Source organism: Halichoeres trimaculatus, unplaced genomic scaffold (genome assembly GCF_033239565.1).
Source record: "Halichoeres trimaculatus isolate MK-OKI-2021-1 unplaced genomic scaffold, fHalTri1.1 fHalTri1_scaffold_9, whole genome shotgun sequence".
In the NCBI taxonomy this organism is placed as follows: domain Eukaryota; kingdom Metazoa; phylum Chordata; class Actinopteri; order Labriformes; family Labridae; genus Halichoeres; species Halichoeres trimaculatus.
In genome coordinates, this window is record NW_027437188.1 from 3,921,103 (window position 1) to 3,941,818 (window position 20,716).

The 20,716-nt window shown below is 39.9% G+C and overlaps 2 protein-coding genes across 6 annotated transcripts in view; one reads left to right on the top strand and one right to left on the bottom strand.

Annotated features, from left to right (window-relative positions):
- Nucleotides 1–6,754: 6,754 nt before the first annotated feature.
- Nucleotides 6,755–7,909, top strand: LOC141798276 (ATP-sensitive inward rectifier potassium channel 1-like). Its single transcript, XM_074680142.1, has one exon. The coding sequence runs from the start codon at nucleotides 6,755–6,757 to the stop codon at nucleotides 7,874–7,876; it is 1,122 nt and encodes a 373-aa protein (XP_074536243.1). The 3' UTR covers nucleotides 7,877–7,909.
- A 3,676-nt stretch (nucleotides 7,910–11,585) lies between these two features.
- Nucleotides 11,586–20,716, bottom strand: part of fli1 (Fli-1 proto-oncogene, ETS transcription factor) — a 46,517-nt gene continuing 37,386 nt past the window's right edge. For all 5 annotated transcript variants that reach the window (XM_074680107.1, XM_074680106.1, XM_074680110.1 and 2 more), the window contains 4 exons: nucleotides 17,297–17,356; nucleotides 16,913–16,972; nucleotides 14,923–14,970; nucleotides 11,586–14,766 (listed from right to left, as the gene is read on the bottom strand). In XM_074680107.1, the coding sequence (XP_074536208.1) occupies nucleotides 14,237–14,766; nucleotides 14,923–14,970; nucleotides 16,913–16,972; nucleotides 17,297–17,356 (698 nt within the window). In that variant the 3' untranslated portion in view covers nucleotides 11,586–14,236. The remainder of the gene's footprint in view (nucleotides 14,767–14,922; nucleotides 14,971–16,912; nucleotides 16,973–17,296; nucleotides 17,357–20,716) is intronic.

The window sequence follows — 20,716 nt, forward strand, 5'->3', positions numbered from 1 at the left end:
TTAATCAATATTGATTCATATATAAGGCACATCGGATTATAAGGCGCACTGTCTGCTTTTGACAAAACTGAAGGCTTTTAGGTGCGCCTTGTAGTGCGGAAAATACGGTATTAACTGTGACCATTAACCATCGTTAGATCTTTTCTCACCCCTCCCGCAACGTAGCCAAGATGACGGCTCATGAATGTAAGTGCCAAAAGTCCCACACTCAACTTTTTGTTTTGACTGCAGCACTTGTGAAAACAAAGTGCACTGTTTTCATACTGTCAATGTAAAGCATTAACACTCAACTAGTAAGTTTAAGTACAGAAACATGTGATTTGAGACATGCAAAAAGTTGTTTTCACACCTCTTATATAGCAACAGCTGACAATAGGCTTCAAGAGGGTTTAAGCTCCTCTATTTTCTGAAAAATTGTTGTCTTTTCTGTATATTTTGTTTTTGCTGTACTCTTTAGTAATGTTGAACTTGCTTGCCTTCCTTCAATGTTTCTTTGTCTATGTGAAACATTTGAACCCAACTTTTTCTATGAGCTTTTATAGTCGAAACCATCACAATACAAATGTTTTAACCCTTGCAGGGCACCCATTGAAATACTTTGAAAATTTAAAATTAAACATAGAATGTTATTAGAGGCTATAACAAGACATTAAAACTATTTTGTCACTATTTTTTCAAATTTTACCCCTTTTTTGGAAATAGATTAAAATAGTCCCTTGCCCCATACTTGATTAAATTAGTTTATTGTTAATATAATTAACATACAAACTTGGTTGCGATTATTTTAGCTCTTACAAATATGTGAACTTTATATCTGTATCAAATCAGCTCTGTCTTTAGGTGCTTTTCTTATTAGCACATTCTTGGTGAGGGTAAGCAGGTGTTGCAGAAGTTTAGCTCGAAACCAAACCTCTCCACACTGATTGACAGAAACTCACATGGACACAAGCGCTATTCATTTGAATAACGATGGAACTGACAAGGCGAGATACTCCCTTTGTTTACTATCACCGCTAGACATCTAATTATCAAAGGCTCTACAGTAATCCCTCACACGTGTCTTATCAGCGACAGTGAGTGTTGTTTTTGCATTGATCTGCATAGAATGGGGTCAACAAAAGATAACATGAGCAGTGGAAAATAACTAAGCATGTGAAGAACACTTGAAAACACATTTGAGTTACTTAAAATTTACTTGATTACTTTAACTACACATTAACTCAGAGGGAAACATCCCACTACATTTATCTGACAGCACTCGCTACATTGAGAAAAATAATTGAGAGAAAAATACAAACAAGAACAGGATCATTAACAAACAGTGAAGTGTGCTACAGATTAAACTGTTTAATAGTTAAAGCTCCAAAACTGAGCCAAAAACCCTTTCATGATTTATAACTGAAGCATAACAAATGTTTGTCCAAGAATGCTGGTAGAATACTGAATAACCTGTTTATCATATAGCAGATTTCACTTTATGAACTATTCTTTTCTCAGGTTTCATCTATGGGAGATTGAGGCCACACAAAAGAAAACAAACAAACAAACTAACTAACTAACAAAGAAAAAAAGAGGGATTCAACATTAAAATTATCACAATGTAAAAATTGAGAAAATGAAAAATGTTGTAGTTGTGTGCTGGCATTGTCTTAGGAAGTAAACTTAGGAAAGCAAATGTATAAGAGAGGTGTAATTTTACACAGATACGAATCCATGAAATTAAGATCTAAACACACAAGCTTTAAAGAAGAGAAACAGCAGAAGAAGTGAACTTTTCTCATAACTGCATCTCAACTGCCTTTATTTTACTGCCCGTGTTTCATTGTCTGTGAATATACTGCAAAAAAAAAAGAAAAAAAAGGAAAAATTATCAAGTATTTTGTCTTATTTTCAGTACAAAATTTCTTTTTTAGACCTTATATGAGCCACATTCACCTGACTAGTCCAGACAAAAAAGTCTTAATTCAGTCTTTTTCAACCTTGGGGGCGCGACCCCACCTGGAATTCAAATGGGGTCGCCTGGAATTTCCAGCAATTTATTAAAAAAAAAAAAGATTAAAAAATACTAATATGTATATATATATATATATATATATATATATATATATATATATATATATATATATATATATATATATATATATATATATATAAATATAACATGAACAAAAACAATTTTTTAGCAAAAATTTGTTTGTCTGGGGTCGCCAGAAACTTGTGATGTAAGAATGGTGTCACAGCCCAAAAAAGGTTCAGAACCACTGTCTTTATTCATGGTATTTGAAAAAAATAAATAAATAAGGTCTTAATGGCTAATAACAAGTAAAAATAAAATGCCAATGGGAAAGAAAAAAATATTTTGCATTGAGGCATAATTTCTTATTTCAATAATTGTGACAAACACATTTTTTCACTCCACTGGCAAATAAGATATTTTCACTTGCTACAAGTAACTCAGACCTCATTTTGTCTCTTAATATCTTGAAATAAGACATATTCCCAGACTGTTTTCTTAACAGTGAGCAATGAAGGCCTATGTGGCTGAAACATGTTGGCATGTTTTTCATGATCCTGCAGCCCTGATGGAATAAAGGCTTTTTAATTTGTACCTCTGAGTGCCTCAGCTTTCCTTAAAGCTTGATATTTCCAGATTGTCCTGGTGAATGTGGCTCAAATTGAGTATAATATGTCAAAAACATTTGCTTAGATTCCGGTTTTTGCAGTGTACTGACTGATGTGACATCATTATTAAATCTGAAGGACTAATCCCTGATTGATGCTCAATCATTCTTTGTAAGCAGTTGTTCCAGATTGCATTATCAATCAAATGTAGCCTACACTGTTCTTAGTTGCTAAACCTGCCCAACAATCAGTGGAGCTATGTGGTCTGGTTGCTATCCACCGGCCCTTTGTCAGACACAAAAGGGATTAAAAAGAGGGAGTTGTTAAAAAACAGGCAAATCACTTGTTGAATAGAAAAAGCTAATACAGAAAAGCTTGTCATCCCATTACAATCGCCTGAACAGGCAAGGCTAATCCTGTTGTGTGTCAACAGTAATGTATTGTGGTCGTCAATAGAATACACGTATATGTAGCTTGTAAGGTAATACAGCGGCTTTTTCCATCACTTTTACTGGCAACAATGGAGCTGAAAAAACCACTCCCCCTAAGATTGACGTCCTAGCTCCCCTGAGCGTTCACAACACCTACAGCTCATGAAGTGATTTGGTTCCTGGCTGACCCCAGAGAGCGATCTTTCTGTATTCAGTGTCCTCTTTTTCATCTCTGCACCCTCTCTTCTCTCACTGAGTCACATATTTCTACATTTAAGAAATGCTTTCAAAAAGAAGTTTCATTATTGTTGTAAAATACTGTTTGTTTCATTCTAAAATTACAGCCAACATGTACCAGATATAATCTTATTGGATTTACTGACCCCTGGGATTGATGTTTCCAAGTGGGAGTTGTATTTTTCCTATAATTAGATCATATGATGATGAAAAACCTCTGTCAGGTGAGGAGAGAATGTGGAAGTTGTAACATCTTCCCAGATCATCCTCATTCCCTGCCCTTATCTGTTGACTTTTACTGCTTTTCTTGACAAAACAATGCAACAACTGGAAATGAAAGATTTCCTTGAAACAGGCTCATAAAAGCCAGAGTGCGTGTGTCTACTGCAAATAATTACCAACACAGACTGTACTTCATTGAGACGCAGAGAACCTGAACCACATAGAGACAGTACATACAGGTTTGGCTGCTTCATTGTAAACATGCAATGGCTTTTGTTTGATGTTATTGAGGGCAAGGAGCTTCAAAAATCTTTGATATAAGTGTTGTAAAATGAGGAAGAACAAAATTCTGCACAGCTTCACTGCTGAGCTGTAGTGGACTGGGAGTGTGGCAGATACAGGTCAGTTTGGCCCTTGGTGCCAGGCATCTGTGGGGTAAACAACTTATTAGAGCCAGGGGGAGTGTGTGTGTGAGTGTGTGTGTGTGAGTGTGAGTTTGTTTGGGGGCGGAGGGGCACTTGATGTGTGGGCGTAAACATCACCTGGCTGATTCCAGCACACTCCAACAGGACAGTATAAATCCACACAGGTATTGGTGAGTGGGGATCAGAAGAGGACACACCTAACCTGTCTCAGTGAGTAGTGAACAAGTTGCAGAGGGAGAAGGCCAAGCTGGAATTAATCATTCATTTGCATCTGGACCTGCAAACAAAATCTGACTTCAAACCATAGAGGTGAGTGTGGATACGAATAACGTGTTTGTTTCTGTTGAACAGTTTGTGCCTTCCAGCCCCAGCTCATTAGTGTGAGGATGGACATGATGTTAAATCTGAGTGTACCAGTACAGCCTTTGCAGAGAAAATCAAACAAACTGGTTGAGTTGAGTTTGTTCTCACTCTGTTTAATTAGTGTTTTTCTTTCATCACATTGACTGAAGAAATAATTTGCAACAAATGCAAAAAAAAAAAAAAAGATAAATAAAAAATGCGGGCATATGTGTATGTGTGCAAGAACACCTATGTGTATAAATGGGCATACATATGTATTTATTTTTATGTTTATCTAAATTAGTAAAAGCTAACAAGCTATGCTTCTGTTCACTCCTTTTCAAATATGCATTTCCCTTTTTTTTTTCCCCTTTGTTTCATCAGTATTTGGCTTCCTTAAATTTTTCTTTATATACTACGTTGTGCAAAAAAAAAAAAAGTTGTAACTGGGAAATTCTGTACTATTGCATAGTTTATAAATAAATAAATAAATAAAACATTATTATTCAAATAATAAATCCTATCATTTCAAGTCATTTAAAACTCTGATGTTCCTTAAAGAAGTAACGGTTGCTGGGGGTCGATATCAATTGTGGAGAATTGAAGAATTCTGAATGAATGTCCAGAATGCACAGCCAAAGACCAGCACTCCGACATATTTAAGAGACAAGCTTACACATACAAAAAGAAAAGAGAGATTAAAACAAGAGCCCTTGTAAAAGTTGAAACTGCTTACCACAGAAGTTTTGTAATAAATATACAGTGTATAATAGTATCTTTTAAGTGCTTATCACTTATTTTGGTACTTACTGCTGCTTTATCAATTATTCTATTTTACAACCCTTTTTACACCTTTTTTACCAACTGCTGTGCTAAATGAAGAGCAATGGTAATACCAAATTTTCCTGATGTGATTCTGTTTCTGATTAATACTCAGGTTGCTTTGACTAAGAAACAGCAGCTCATTCAGCCTCTTCATATTTAAAGCTTAGTGTCCACTTTGTTTCACCTTCTCCTTAAGAGATAACTTGTATCCTGATGGTCGTTTACTTGGAGGTAGCAGTTTTGTAATGCAAAGCAACAATTTAGAGTAACATGTAAGACATACAATTAGCATACCAAGCACCTGAAATCATTCTTGCACAAATCTCTTTCACCATATGGAAAAATGCTGACCTAATGATTGGCTATGGAATTACTTGGATTACTTACAAAATGGTTTGAGCCTGCAAACCAGCCACAGAGTGTTATTATCAGATTTCTCAGAGCAGAATGACTGGATGTACGCTTTGAGGGATGAAAACAAAAACAAAAACTCACTGCACCAAGCGTTTTGTACGACTTCACTCTCACTAACAAGCACGCAACGAGCCAAATGGGTAGTTTGCATGACTTGGCAAGCACAGAGGCGATACTTATTTGGAAACCTCTGTATGGCCAATATTGCCAGTTACCATCCATCAAGTGCCAGACTTATGAAAACCCAGGCATTGAATAAAGTCAAAGACTGTTATGTCCATGAGTCTTTTGGCCAGGGTTTGTGCAAATTATTTTAATACCATGTTTATTTTTGCAGCATTGATGCCAAGAAAACAGAGCTGATCCTTGTGCAGAGACACTCGCACAGGATCAAAATTCAGCTCGATTTATTTGGTTTATTCTGAGCGCTTATGTGTTGCACTTTAGTGGAAACTTTGTTCCTCATTAACTTCAGGTCTTTACTGCAGTGCTTCTCCTACCCACGGTTATAGGCTTTCAGTGAGGATTAAATCTGCAGTGAGGGAGTGAGAGCAGCTTCTTACATGGGAGACAACATAAGCACTACAAAGTGAGATTTGGCTACAGGGAAAAAGAATTTGAAAGAAAGTGAAAAGATACCCACTCCTTACAAAAACAGAACAGGTGTTTTCTAGACTTGGTGACAGAATGTGGTTTTTCCTGACACCCAGAACTCTAGTATTAGACTTATCTCTGAGTAGTTTTAAGCCTTGCAGTACATTGTATGGCACTCTTTACTCTGCAGTGCATCACATTCATTCATGCACGAAGTGACTTTCATTTCAGTTTTAGTTCATTTATCCATTCTTTTATTCATTTAATTATTTACAAATGTCCTATCAGCATCTGATAAGCAGTGTGGAGTTGAAATCTTGCTATTTCAATTTCCCAGATAACTGTTTTTTTGACTGATGACTCTTTGAAAAGTCCCTGTTGAGAGCTTCGTCAAATAACTGTTTGCATTTTTACATTTCTATTCTGAATTAATTTACTTTATTGCGCATCAGAGAGAAAATGGCATCTCTAGAATTCTGCACATACTTAATTTTGTTCTAAACTAGTATAGAAAACAGCTGAACTATGAGAGGTAAAGTTGCAAAGTATTTTCCACACAATCACTGAATAAATGTTTTGGATTTTATGGATAGTTTTTAATGAGACATTTTTCTCCTTTTACCATCCCATAGGTTGTTGAAAATGTTTGGATCTCTACAAAAAGGCATCCAGGACTGTCTGGCGGAGCGTAAAAGCCGCAGAACCAGGCTCGTGACCAAAGATGGCCGCTGCAACATTGAATACGGAAACTTCAAGTACAGCAAACACTTTGCCTTCCTGGCTGACTTCTGGACCACCTTCGTGGAGATCCGGTGGCGTTTTGTTATCTTCCTCTTCATCGCCTCCTTCACCCTCAGCTGGTTCATCTTTGGCCTGCTGTGGTACTGGATTGCTCGCAGTAATGGAGACCTGACATGGCAAAACCCATCAAATGACCACACTCCATGTGTTGAAAATGTTGTAGGACTCACCACAGCATTCCTCTACTCCCTTGAGACCCAAACAACCATTGGGTATGGTGGTCGAGCGCTGACACCTCTGTGCCCGGGTGCTGTGGCCCTGATAATCATCCAGTCTCTCCTTGGAGCCATTATCAACTGTTTTATGTGTGGAGTCATCCTGTCCAAAATCTCCTCACCAAAGAAGAGGGCGAAGACCATCACGTTTAGTGACATGGCAGTCATCAGCCCCAAAAATGGCACTCTGTGTTTGTCAATCAGAGTCGCGAACCTGCGCAAGACCCTTATGATTGGAAGCCAGATCTACGGCAAGCTGTTGAGGACAACAAACACGCCAGATGGGGAGACGATCATCATGGATCAGGTGAACATTGACTTCATGGTAGACGCTGGGAAGGACAACCTCTTCTTCATATGCCCGCTCACACTCTACCACATCATCGACAAGAGCAGCCCCTTCTTTGAGATGGCAGTTGACACGCTCAACAAACAAGAATTTGAGCTGGTTGTCTTCCTGGACGGCACCGCAGAGTCCACCAGCTCCTCCTGCCAAGTCCGGACCTCCTTTATTCCTCAGGAGATCATGTGGGGCTACAACTTCCTGCCCATCATATCCAGAAGCAAGGAGGGCAAATACCGAGTAGATTTCTCCAACTTCTCCAAGGTGGTGCCGGTGGCCACAGCACACTGTGCTTACTGCTTCCACAATATCAAGGGTCATCATCACCACTCCAGGAACGGACACGACAACCAGGGCTTTGAGGTGATTGATATCAATGATCCCCCAAATGTCACCAAGATGTGAGGAGATAGAAAGAAAATCAACAAACTGAGACTGGCAGAGGCCTTTACCTCTTATCGAAGAACTCCTCAAAAACCAGCAGCTGATGGGAGCAGCTGAGGTCACCTAATGGCAGGCAGTGCATTGTGTAGCATTTAAATACCTAAAACCTCCTTATTTGTCATTCTATTGTGTTCAACACAGATAAGAAAGACGTCTGTGGGGCAGGACAGTTATTGTGGACTATTTGTATGTCAAACCACACCTATCACTGTCTGCTGACCAAAAACCTGTTTTCAAAAGGGGAGGCCAGATCATGCCTGCTGGATAACCTACTGATCAAAATCACAAAAACAAAGTGTCCTCGATCACGTACCATGAGCTTGTGATGCAAATAAGTTTTAGTTGTTCTAATTTACCTCCGTCCTTGCACATTGACCAACTGAGTATGCAGAAAAACAAATGTATTAAACTGTGTGTATATCTTTGAGCAGAGATGAGCAGATGTCACAGTTAGAACAGGTGCTGTGCAGAAGAAGACTTTTGGGCTTGAAGCATTCAATTATACTTGATGTTCAGACACTGAGATACGAGCAAAGGGTTGGACTCAGGGCTCATACATTGAAAGAGAAGTTAATGTAGTTTTTGTTGTTTGTATGTTAATGTTTTTCTTAAATAAGGACATTGCCTAAGAACAAATATCCCAGGAAACACTTAATTTATGACTGCATAGAGTACTGTCTATTGTTTGAAAATCAGTAATGTTTGTAAAGACTCTTTTTGTATTTGATCTCAGGGCTAACTTTCACTGAAATAAAGGCTATTTTTGAAAGAAAAAGAAATATTTGTTGTCATTTTATCCTGTGTCATGCTACAACCAAAGTGTTAAATACAGGCTGTGATCAGAAAGGTCAAAACAACGTAATGCTGGGTACTTACCCCTATCAGGCTTTTTATCTATAAACAGAGTAAAGTTGTGGCAGCAAACAAGGATCCAAACACAGCTGAGAGAAAGTATCAGGGAGATGAGAGCAGCAACCGCTCAGCGTGCTGCATGCTGGTTTTGAACATGAAACCAGAACTTTAAAGGAATGACACAACAGAGGCTACTTTATGCTAACATGCTGCTACACCAGGTTTCTAATTTTTCTTCCACTATGACCCGTCTAAGGCTTAAAAATATGCCTCCATCAGAGCTCAAAATAACTGACATAAAACACTTGTTAAAAAAATGATACATTACTTTGCTCAGCTACTCGCTGCTCAAACTAACACTGCTACTTAGCTGTTTGGTGTTAGCATCACTCTCTTATCTTTAGCATCTTCAGCGCAACAATATCAAAGGATTCTGATGCACTCAGCTATTTTTTTTTTCTCAGTGAACTATCCAAAGTCACAGACAACGTGATCAAGGTCAGAGAGTCTTTTAAAGCATTACCTCCAGCAGTGGTCTGCACACAGGGATGCTCCTGTAGTGGAGGACTGAGAAGTACAAGGACAAAGTGTGAAATATTTTGATCATACAGTGAATGAAGTAAACACACAGCAGACAGAAAAATGTGCGACACAACCCCAACTATCTGCTGTCTTTTTCTCTCTTTACTTGTCTGTTATCCACACAGCTCATACACACTAATACAGCGATTTGCAAAACTAAAGCCGTCACCTGACACCAACTGTACAAACCAGTTGTTAAATTACAGACACCCATCATTTAAAGATGTGTTCATAGAGAGCATTACATGACACAAGACTAAACGGAGACCAAGAGGAGACATTAAAATAGATTCACACTTTTAAACCATGCTCTTGCTGCCAGTGTGTGGCTCTGAATAATTCAGTGATAGTAAAGTTAATAGAACTTGAACAAGAGTAGAAAAAGTTGAGCAAAACTTATGGTCATAATAAAAAAGGCTTTACCTCCAGCAGAGGGGGTATGAGGGATGTGGGTGCTGTAGCCTTCCTCTGTTTGTATCAGACACAAATCAGACACAGTGGTTTATGAGTTGTTAGCAAGAGCTAACATAACCACGGCTATCCTACAATTAATTGGTGTTCATTTAATATCTAAAATACCGTTAAGTGTAAAGCATTACATATTATTATAACCCCATTTAACCTCCTATAACCTGTGTACACACATGTGGACATTACAGTTCAGCCTCTCCGACCCATGATACTCCATTTTTTTAAACTTTGACCCATTAGCCCGTTTAGGGACATTGCTTATGCCATTTTTTGGTGACAATATGGCATTAAACCCATTTCAGTGATTTTAAAACAAACAGTGTATTTAAGTACAATACACTAATAACAAATAACTAATACGGAACTCATAACACAGATAATTAAATTTTCTGTACAATGACCAAGTCGGGGTGTTATGCTTAATATAGATCTTACTCATCCCAAATAACAAAGAGAGATAAAATGTAGACCAGACAAAAGCTGGAGTTTCAGGAGGTTTAAAAACCCCATTATGTTCTGTTTTCATGAGGACAACTCAAAGGACAATATATATAAATATATATGTTATATGTAAATATATATATATATATATATATATATATATATATATATATATATAATGTTACTCTCGTTGCTAGGCGCTGCCTACATGTGAAATTAGCTGTTAGCAGCCTGTAGCATGTCAATGCTAACTAGTGTAAGGCTTGATGATTTCCCTTAAGGTGAGGAGGAGGAGGTGAGGATGTCGTGCTGGTTCTCAGGTGTGAGCTGGGAGGTGACGACGTGGACCTGTCCTTCCATCCATCGTTGTTGGGAACGTAAGATCTATCTCCGGTGGGATGGACGAGCTAGCCATGCTAGCCCAGCAACAGAGGGGCTGCCAGAGGGCAGAGTGGCATCGTGATGTTCACGGACGTGGCTGACGGAGCTGACATCAGACGCCGGCGCCACTTTGGAAGTGTTTCGCCTGCTTTGGGCAGACAGGATCCAGGAGACAGAGACTGAACACACTGCTGGGGAGGCTCAGTCCTGGACCCTGTGGAGGTGGAGACTGGCTGAACTGGAGAGTGGTGGACGGGCTGTCGTCATCTATTTTCTTACGGACCTTTTTGCACTTTCTATACTCTTTCTTACTTTTGTTTTGCTGCTGTGACTCCTGAATTTCCCCCGGGGATAAATAAAGTATTTTCTATTATATATATATATATATATATATATATATATATATATATATATATATATATATATATATATATATATATATATATATATATATGGTGGGATACTGTTAGTGTCTTGTCATGGAAAAATTTAATTACATCAAGGCCAGATAGCAAGCCTGTCTTGGATCAAGATTACATCTTTGCCTGTAGTACTCTACAAACTGTAACAGTCACTTTAACTTTCAATCAAAGGAAAAGGAAACATCTCAGAGCAAGAAAACTGTCAAGTACTGTTTTCTTTTTTTCAATTACTGCCTTTGTGTGTTTTGATGAAGATATAAAGCAAATAGAATTTAAACAGAGGAATTTCATCTGTAGATACTGTGATAGCAGACTCTGCTCCTGGGTATTAAATATTCACAGGTCAGTCAACCAGATTTGTAAATCAACATGTATATATCTGATAGAAATGTTAAGTAAATACTGACTAATTTGTCCCAAACGATGAATCAAGTGTTTCATTTATCTAGGAGCTCCAACGAAGCCATGAGCCAGCATTAAAACAAGACTTGAGAGGTAAAAACATTTATTTTGTCACATTTTCCTATACAAAAGCCCTTTTCCAAAGGTAATACTTCTTACATTGCAGAAATGACAATAAAAATAATACATTGGTTAATTGTAAAATTATACACATATATTTATATATACTTTTTGATATCCAAAATACATTGCATATACGAAGTAGCACGAATCCCCTTCATTTGATAATGATTGTGAAAGATGAAAGCTTCGGGTTCATTAGAATAATTTCTTTATGCTACAAACAACATTTCCCTTTTCTTTGTTCTCTTAAAGTCATGGAATTCTCTGGAGGAGCTGGTTGTGAGTAGCATTAATGTTTGTATTATTTGCATAGAATACCTGATATTTTTGAATAAGCAGGAGAAGCCACCCAGGGCTATTTGGCATAAAAAATGGATTCATAATGGAAAAGATCCATCATGAATACACATTGAATACAGAGTAAAGGAACTCCTGGCTATAGGATACTGAGTTAAACAGGCTATTGTGTGGTTGGAAATACAAGAAAACACCCACAGTGCATATAGCCACTGAGGAAGTCAGAACTAAATTTCAGAACAATTACAAAAACAAAATTGGTAACATGTATTGCCCAAATGTACAGATATAAAAACGCTTACAATGCTGAACACACTACTTAGCAGAAATGGACTTTAAAGGTTTGCATTTTTGACCGAGGTCAACTCGTATTAATTCTCTTGACTTTTTATACTGTGTCACATATGAAAATAACTCTGCATAATTTATACAGTAAGTTGCTTTAATGCCTAGTTGTCTGATGCTTATAAAATAGTAAAAAATAGGTCTGACAAACGCACAGCGTTTGCGAATCTGAGGATTTTTTTCATTCTTTGTTTAATCTTGTCATACTTTGATGGTTTTGTCCGATAAACTACTTAGTCCTAAGTAATTCATTGATAAAAAGAAAACATTTGCAGCCAAGAACACCTGAAGATGGATATGTTGTGACATGATAAAATCCTGACTTGAGATTCATGTGCATTTGGCTGGGCTTTAGATCAGTGAGACACTAACATTCAAACACATATGCTTCTTGCAAACTAGGATCCAGCCCTGGTAAAATGCGACTTAACCATCCATCGACATGATTTACTGCCAAGCCTCTTCTTCTGCACTGACCTACGGTCCCGACTGGCCAAAAGAGGAAAGAGACAGTGTGGCAGCCAATACTTTCAGGATGCACTTCAAAATCAAAAAATGTCAGATTTCCTAGCAAGACAAGAAGAAGATGATAGTTTAATTATGGATTTTAGACTTGATAAGGCTGTGTCTTAAGAGTAGAAAGCATACAATACAAAACAGCAGTTAAGGCACTGTGATAGATATGTTTGTCATTATATCACATAATAAAACATGATGTGTTCTTTGCACTGTAAGGCACTTAAGATAAGAAAACATCCAAACAGCACATCGCCTTATTCTTTAGATAACATCTACATGATCACATCTGTAAAAAAAGCCCTTTATCGTTTCAGATTACGATGTGTACAGCAATCAGGGCTGTGGAAATCAAGACTTTTTACTATCAAACAAAATGAAAACATCTGACAAATTTTGATTTTGCTGCAGGGTATCCCTTTTACATGTGTTTCACAAACCAGAGACATTCACATTAATACTGACATGGTCGAGCAACAACACATCTGGAAATAGCATGGCTAAAAGGCAACAACATGGCAAACATTTAATAGCCTAGTGTGTGGCCCCCTGAAAACATCTGACCTGGGTTGAATTATTGTTGCAAATTACTTCAATTACATCTTCCTTCAGCTTCCCCTGCACAGTGGAGTCAACTGTGCGCCTCAGCCAATCTCGAACTGCACACAACACACAGAGAGCATTTTTCACGTTGACCCAGGTCAGCAAAACATACAGCGCTTCCTTCACTGGCGTTTCACTCTTCTCTAGCCTTCCAGTTTGGAGGATAAATTAAATGTGAATGGCATATTCCAGTTGCCAAATTTCATTCAGTGCTGAGAAAAGTCCATCTTTTCGAGAGCTTCTTCTTGTCCAGCGCATTGCAGAAGACTCTCGACACACACATAAAGAGATGCAGATGGACAGACAAGCAGACAGAGACAGTGGAAACAGGAGGATGGAAGTGGTGGGAATAAGAAATCCCTACAAGGCTGTTGAAGAGTGGAAAAGACAGATGCTTTAAAGCATAATGTACATAATGTAATGAGGATGTAGATTGAGACCCATTAACATTAGGTCCATGTCTGGTACTGTAGGAATGCAAGGAGGCAGACAGACTTCAGTTGTTCACTCTGACCATAGGCTTTGGTTGGACAGGTTTTGGATATGAGCACCTAAAGGTGCATTTCTCTGGTGAACATGGAGAAGAAGGCACAGGAAACTCAAATGCATATTTAAAAAATATATAAACAAACAGTCACTAGTCTTGTAAAAGTAAGTAGTATTCCATTTTGGACCATAGCATCCAGTTGTTCAAAGATCTTTACAAAAAAAAAAATCTCCTTCATTTTAACCATTCTTCATTCAGGAGCAAAATGTCAGAGGACCAATGCCTCTTTCAACAAAGTCTTCACTGGTTCAGCATCACGGGGAGTGCAGGTCAGCAAATGTGGACTTTGTTGGAGGAAAAGAAAGGTTAACAAAGGTGGTGAGGGTCAGACCGGGAAGTTTAGTAGTAACTACCCAGGTGGGACGGAACATGGGTGTTGGGGTGGCGCGGCACGTTGGGGTTGGGGTAGATGCCAGCAGTGGGCGAGCTCCAGTAAGGAGCAGTGGGTCCAAAGAAGTTGGAGGAAGTGACGGGCATGGATGGAGGGTGTGGGGATACAAAGTTGACCTTCTGCTGGTGGGCGTGGTAGGAAGGCACATAAGCTAGGTCCGAGGGGTACTTGTACATGGAGGACTCAGTTGGGTGCGGCTGCAGTGCTTGAGCGATGCCGTGGAAATCAAACTTGTAGGCGTATCGCTTGCCGTGCACCTTGGTCATGATATTTTTGTCGTAGTAGTAGCGCAGCGCGCGGCTCAGCTTGTCGTAGTTCATGTTGGGCTTGCTCTTACGCTCACCCCAGCGCCTCGCCACCTCATCTGGGTCCGTCATCTTAAACTCGCCGTTGGTTCCCTCCCAGGTGATGCAGCCAGCATTGGCGCTGTCTGACAGGAGCTCCAGGAGAAACTGCCACAGCTGGATCTGACCTGAGCCTGAGGGTGGACACAGACACAAAGAATCATCACCATGGAGCACAAAAACCTACAGGCATTTACCATTTACAGCTCCACATCCCATTATTTCTTTAAGACATGAAAGAAAGCACTTCTACAGCAACTACAAAGACTTCATCCTGCCCTGAATCTTACCTGGATTGGCGAGGCGGCTACTGGTTGGACCCAGAATCTGGTAAGGATCTGTGAACAAAAGGAGAGCCTGTTAGCTCACAGACCGGTTTCTACTGTGACAGAATGGAATGCTGAGAATACTTGACGGTATGAAGGCCTGACAATATGAACTGTGTCCAAGCAACAGCTGACGTGTTATCAAAATTTACCTTTGAGGTCATATTTCAAAGACTCAGAAGGGAAATGCTCAGTAAGAAAAAAATCCATCACATACTCCACCCTTGGAGACAGATGTCCAAAAGGCTGTTATAAATTCAGTTTCACACTTCTAGAAGATATATTTTTTGCCATCCAATGTTTGCTTTGCTTTTTACTTTAAATCACAAACCACTGACAGTAAAAACGTTCAACTAAAAAGAGATGAAAATATTAATTGTTGATGAGCTGTTGCCACTCCATTGATAAGTCTCTCTTCATTCATGTTGGGCTGTAAAACTCAAACCTGTTGATTCCTGGTCTGGCTCAGCTCATCATGCCCATTCATAGTTGTAGTTACATATGAACTGGTTTTGACACAGTTTGTTTTATTTTGAAAATCAATGGGTGTTTTTGGGTAGTTTCTGGTCACAACTTCCTGTTCTGCTCAATCTCCCCCACCATGAATTTGTCAGTCACAGCTCTGGCAAAAACAGGATGGCTGTGTATTACCTGCGACCTGCTGGACCGCAACAGAGAGGATCCAGCGCAAGTTGACACATGGGGCTCTAATTTCGTAGACCAGGGGCAAGCGCAGGCACACCTGAAGGCGCAGAGAGGCGCAGAGAGGCGCAGAGAGGCGCCGAGAGGCGCGCGTCCACGCCTCCCTCCGCGCAAATGGCAGAGAGGGAGGAGAAAAGCCGTGAGTGGGTTTAACACAGCCGAGCGCTGTTTTCACCAATCAAATGAGCGCCTCTCCTCGCCTTTAAATGCGCTGCGGCCGAGGCACGGTGTCTGATTGGTCTGTCTGATCACACAGCTGGCTTATCCATTCAGAATATATTTGATCCACCTGCACTCCTGGTTTGTCATTGCCAAATAGCAGAACCTTTGGTGATACACTGTATACTCTCCCGGTGTCTCCACCTCATCCTCCTTACAATAATGTACTCCATCTTTTTAGATCACGTTAAAAATAAAGACTCAAACAGAGAAATATGGGAAATCACAGGTAAATCCTGAGTGACATACATTCATTTTGTCTCTTTTTTCTTTGTCTTTTCTCTCCCTCTTTTCTTTGAATGAAATGAAATGAGAGAAGCCAGATATATACTCAGTATCAGATGTTAAGGCTGTTTATTGTTTAATTGTAAGATGTGCATCAAACTTCCAGCTGCCGTCAGGTTAACTTTCCATTATGACAAACGGCTTTAATCTGACATCAGATGTGACGGGACAGTTAATATAGATATAAATGTATATGCTGGTTCAGACAGTTTCATTAAATAGCGATTGCTGTGTTTGTTTATTGCATTAAAATGTGCCTGACACTCTGGAAACCTGCTTCTGAGGCTTTGTTGACATGTGCGCACATGTGTGCCCGTCACCAAATTCCAGCTGCGGAGGGTGCACTTTGCTTTGCGCCGAGAATAGACCAGGTTGGAGCTGGTGAGCTTTCAGCGCACTTTCTGCACTGTTTTTGGCACGAAATTGTCAATGCGCCAACATGAATCTCCCGACACTTCCCCCTAGCGCGCCGTCACACCCATCTCTGCGCAGACGGTCTTCCAATTTGTCAAATTGGCAGCGCACGGCGATGTGCCGCACAAAATTAGCACTGTGCAGGGTCCCCCTGTGCTGCGCCACGAAATTAGAGCCCATTGAGTTGAATGGAAACCTATTTGATCAGGTGTTGTGACAGGGAGGAGACGGTGTGGAGACACATGTGGTGTATTTTAGCTGAAAGATTAGCTTTGTTTGGTACCCAGGGACCATGTGAAAAGTTAATCAATAAAGTCTCTCTGTGGTTCTGTACCTGGCTGAGCTCTGGGCTGCTCTGCGGTCTTAGTCACATTCTGGGTAACCACTGGTGAGCCTGCAAGACAGACAGAGAGAGAGAGAGAGAGATAAAAGGGAGTGTCAACATCAGTAGGGTGGCCACAGATAACCACCCTTCACAGCATGAATACACGTCCAAAGCAAACAAGGCGGTAGTTGGTGGCTGGACTGACTTCTTTGGACTGTCTGTTAACGTCCTGACAACACAGGCTGTAATCTCCTGAGTCTTAAGCACATGTCTAGACTCTGTTAATGTAGGAAATGCCTCTGGTGTGATGCAGACTGTAGATGTTGATCAGCTTATACAAATGATATGGCTGCTGCACAGAATGCACAATCAGTCAAATGCTGCTTGCCTCACCTTTGCCACTGTGCATGTTGTTTGACCACCCTGTCCGCCGTACAGCATCATACGAAGGGTCTGACAAAGAAAGAGAACAGAAGACTTTCTTAAACAGTTTCTTTAGGTAATTCAGGCATCGCAATATCACATTTCAGAATGTTTCATTTTTTGCTGTGCTGACCTATAAGTGGCCGCAACTGCCACAGCAAAAACCTTGGAGACCAGTGCCAAATGGCATCGATAAATCTATCCGAAAATGGTACAAGGTGCTCTTCACAGGATATCTGGGCATTGTGACATGGTTTTTGTTTGGCACACTGTGATGGTTCAAGTGCTGATGGCACAATCATTGACAGAGTACAGTTGGTTAAGCAGCTTGCAACACTCTGACCGCAAATGAAAGGACTTGTGCAAATTAACGTCCAACCGGGACACACATATACACAACGCATGCATGTGCTATTCTCCCTCATCTCCCCTCATCCCTCTCCACGCACAAGCTGCTTTCATAAAACCTTGACGAGCAGCCAGACTGGCCCAGTTTGCATGAGCGCTACCTGCTGTGTGTCTGTGGTTCAGACCTGGCTGAGTGTGAAGCTGGAGCGCTTCCAGTGACAATCAATCACTCTGACACAAGTAGATAAAACAGAGGATGTACCGTTCCCCTGGCTCAGTCTCAAAAACACCCTGGTATACTGACTGTGCACCTGGCCAGTGCCCTTGATGGTTTCTATTATTACAGGCTAAAACAGTATTAACTGTCGCCAGAATACAGGGAAACATGATGCGCACTGTGGCCAGATATGCTTCATTCTCTGTGTTGTGTGCAACATGTTATTCACAGGGTTATCATGATCTGGAAATCTTTTTGTCAGCGGTGTGTCTCCCACGGGGCAGCAAATAGAGACGATGTAATGGTGATGACAGAGGCTGTTGCTGAGATAAGCAAGCTGTTAGAAGGTCAAGAGGCAATCCTGGTTCCCATCAGTGTAGGCAGGGCTTTGGAGAGGCAGGCTTACTGACAATCAAAGTTGACAGTTTCAATACCAAGGTTTGAAAATATCAACAAAGAAAGCCTCACAATTTCTGTAACAAAGCAGACATTGACGCGTTTCATTTTAATCATGTAACTGGTGTGTGTAAGGTGTTAAATGACATATGAAGCAGCACATCAGGTCAAACATCAAGTCATGAACAAGCCTTGACAATCAGAAAATCATACAGTTTTGCTTTTTTGTTCTTTTCTCCAAATAAATTACCTTCATAAATCATTTGAATGATGTCTTTTTGCTGTTTCAGAATGTTTCAGATCCTATAGAACAGATGTAATGTGTGTGTAGGTGTTAGTTCTTCCAGACATGACTATTCATCTGTTTTTAAATTATTCCAAACTTTGTTTTAACAGATGTATTTATGTAAACTGCAAGCAAATAATCATTGAACCAGAAAATTGACGGTAAATTTCTTGTCTCAACCCTGTGGCTGTATCTCATGTTGATTAATGGAATAGTTTATCCTAAAAAGAGCTTCAGAGTGAAAGGATTTTCAGCCAGAACAAGTAAAGTCACAAGTCCTCGAAAATTTATTTCAGCTGTGTTGACTGGATCTGGTCTAACAGAGCTCAGAGTGAGGGTGAGTCCATACATTTAGTATTCATATATAGAAAAAATGTGAGTAAAGGTAACCATCTAAACACACAGGTTTCAAACTTTGATATTCATTCTATCATTCAGTTTTCATAGTGCCATTGGAATTAGCTATAGTCAGGTCTTCTTTGATGTAAATAATCTGTTGAAACACTATAAAACTTAAAGGGGACATATCATGCTTGTTTCTCCTTTTCACTATGCCAGACTAGGATGCCTGTAAAGCATTTCTGCCCTCAGTACAAGTCATTTAGTTCCTTCATTGCCCCACAATAGTTCTCAATATCCTCAGTTTAGGCCATTCTGAAGATCTCGTTAAAACGCTCCATTTGGAGAATGACCTCCAGTAACCTCGCAACGTCACAGCCCTTTGTGCTCTGATTGGTCAGTTCTATCAGAGGGGTGGAGGGGGTAGAGCCAGGGGGCAGTTTTTGCAGCCTGGCAGTATTTACAAAATCACCACATTGGGTGGGGCAGACCGAGCGAGTTTGCTGTTTGCCAAAACTTCACCGTGAGGTATTGATAGAACTAATCAAATGGCAGAGTGTAGGATACGTCCTTTTGTATTGGACCCCGAGTCAGACCTGGACGGTTCTGCAGCTCTTCAGGACGCTTCAGTGTGGTGAGTCAGACCGGTACTGTAACATGTATAGTTTATACTTTTATACTCGGCTCTTGGTGGGTGTATCCCTCGGTGGCGGTTGTGTGACTAACTGACATCACAGAGGAGGAGCTGCTTTATCAGATTACTCCAATAAAAAGAAAGGATCCTTGTGTCTTCACGACGGTCGAAATCTCGCAGCCAACTGGCAATGACCTATTTTCAGAGGCATCAAATCTCGTTCTAGGATATCAGAAAAAATACAATATCTCATTTTTTGAAAAGTCAGGGGGTGTAAGGTCTTGTTTTCAAGTTTATTATATTATATGTAAGTATTAAATCAGGGATCAGCATGATATGTCCCCTTCAAAATCCAACCAAGTGTTTATGTCTTCTTCTTGACAAAAAAAAAAAAAAGTCCGCTGGACTCAATATGATCCACATTCATTGACAAGTCCAGAAAAAAAAAGTCTTATTCCAAAATGTTATGAGAAAAATATGCTGCCCGAGTTGCCTGGAAAGTGAAAAAAAAGCCAATAAGGTAAGAAAAAAAAAATGCTTGTTCAAGGTGCTGTGATGAGTTTCTAATTGGTCCTGAAAAAGTCTCCTCTCTAGATACATGCCTGATAGTAATCCACACATTAAAATGAGATTATCAGCACCAATGTAGGTTATTCCTAAATGTTACTTCTTAGTTACATAATTTTGTAGTGATGGGGAACACAGGAGCCTGACTGTCAGACAGAGAAAGGACAGAAGAGCAGAAGAAAGATAAACAGGAGAGAGATAGAGCACCAGCTAAAGGCTAAAACCTAAGCTAAAAGGCTAAAGGGGCTGAACTGTTTGTGCTAATGTTCATTCCAACCCCCAGTCAGCAGTTATTCTGCAGTGGTCTGTTCAAACTTGAGTCTATCAATAAAATGAAGAGTGAGGTTACGTTAGCTCTGATTCGTAGATGACTGGCAGGACATAACCAGGATTTACTAATGTTACACAGACATGTCTTAAAGCACCAGGCTGCCAGCTGCGCTAACTATAGGCAGCAACTTAACTGCGGAACGAACCGACAAAGTTAGCCTGTTTTCAGTCACGTTTCAAATCATAGTGCTGCATTCTCCTGGCGTTGTATATGGTAAGAAATTGTCTTGTACAAAGAAAAGAAGTGTTTAAAAGAAGATCTGATCTCTATTC

What these genes read in the sequence shown, in the direction of transcription:
- LOC141798276 (XM_074680142.1), top strand. Translation starts at nt 6,755, where the DNA reads ATGTTTGGATCTCTACAAAAAGGCATCCAGGACTGTCTGGCGGAGCGT.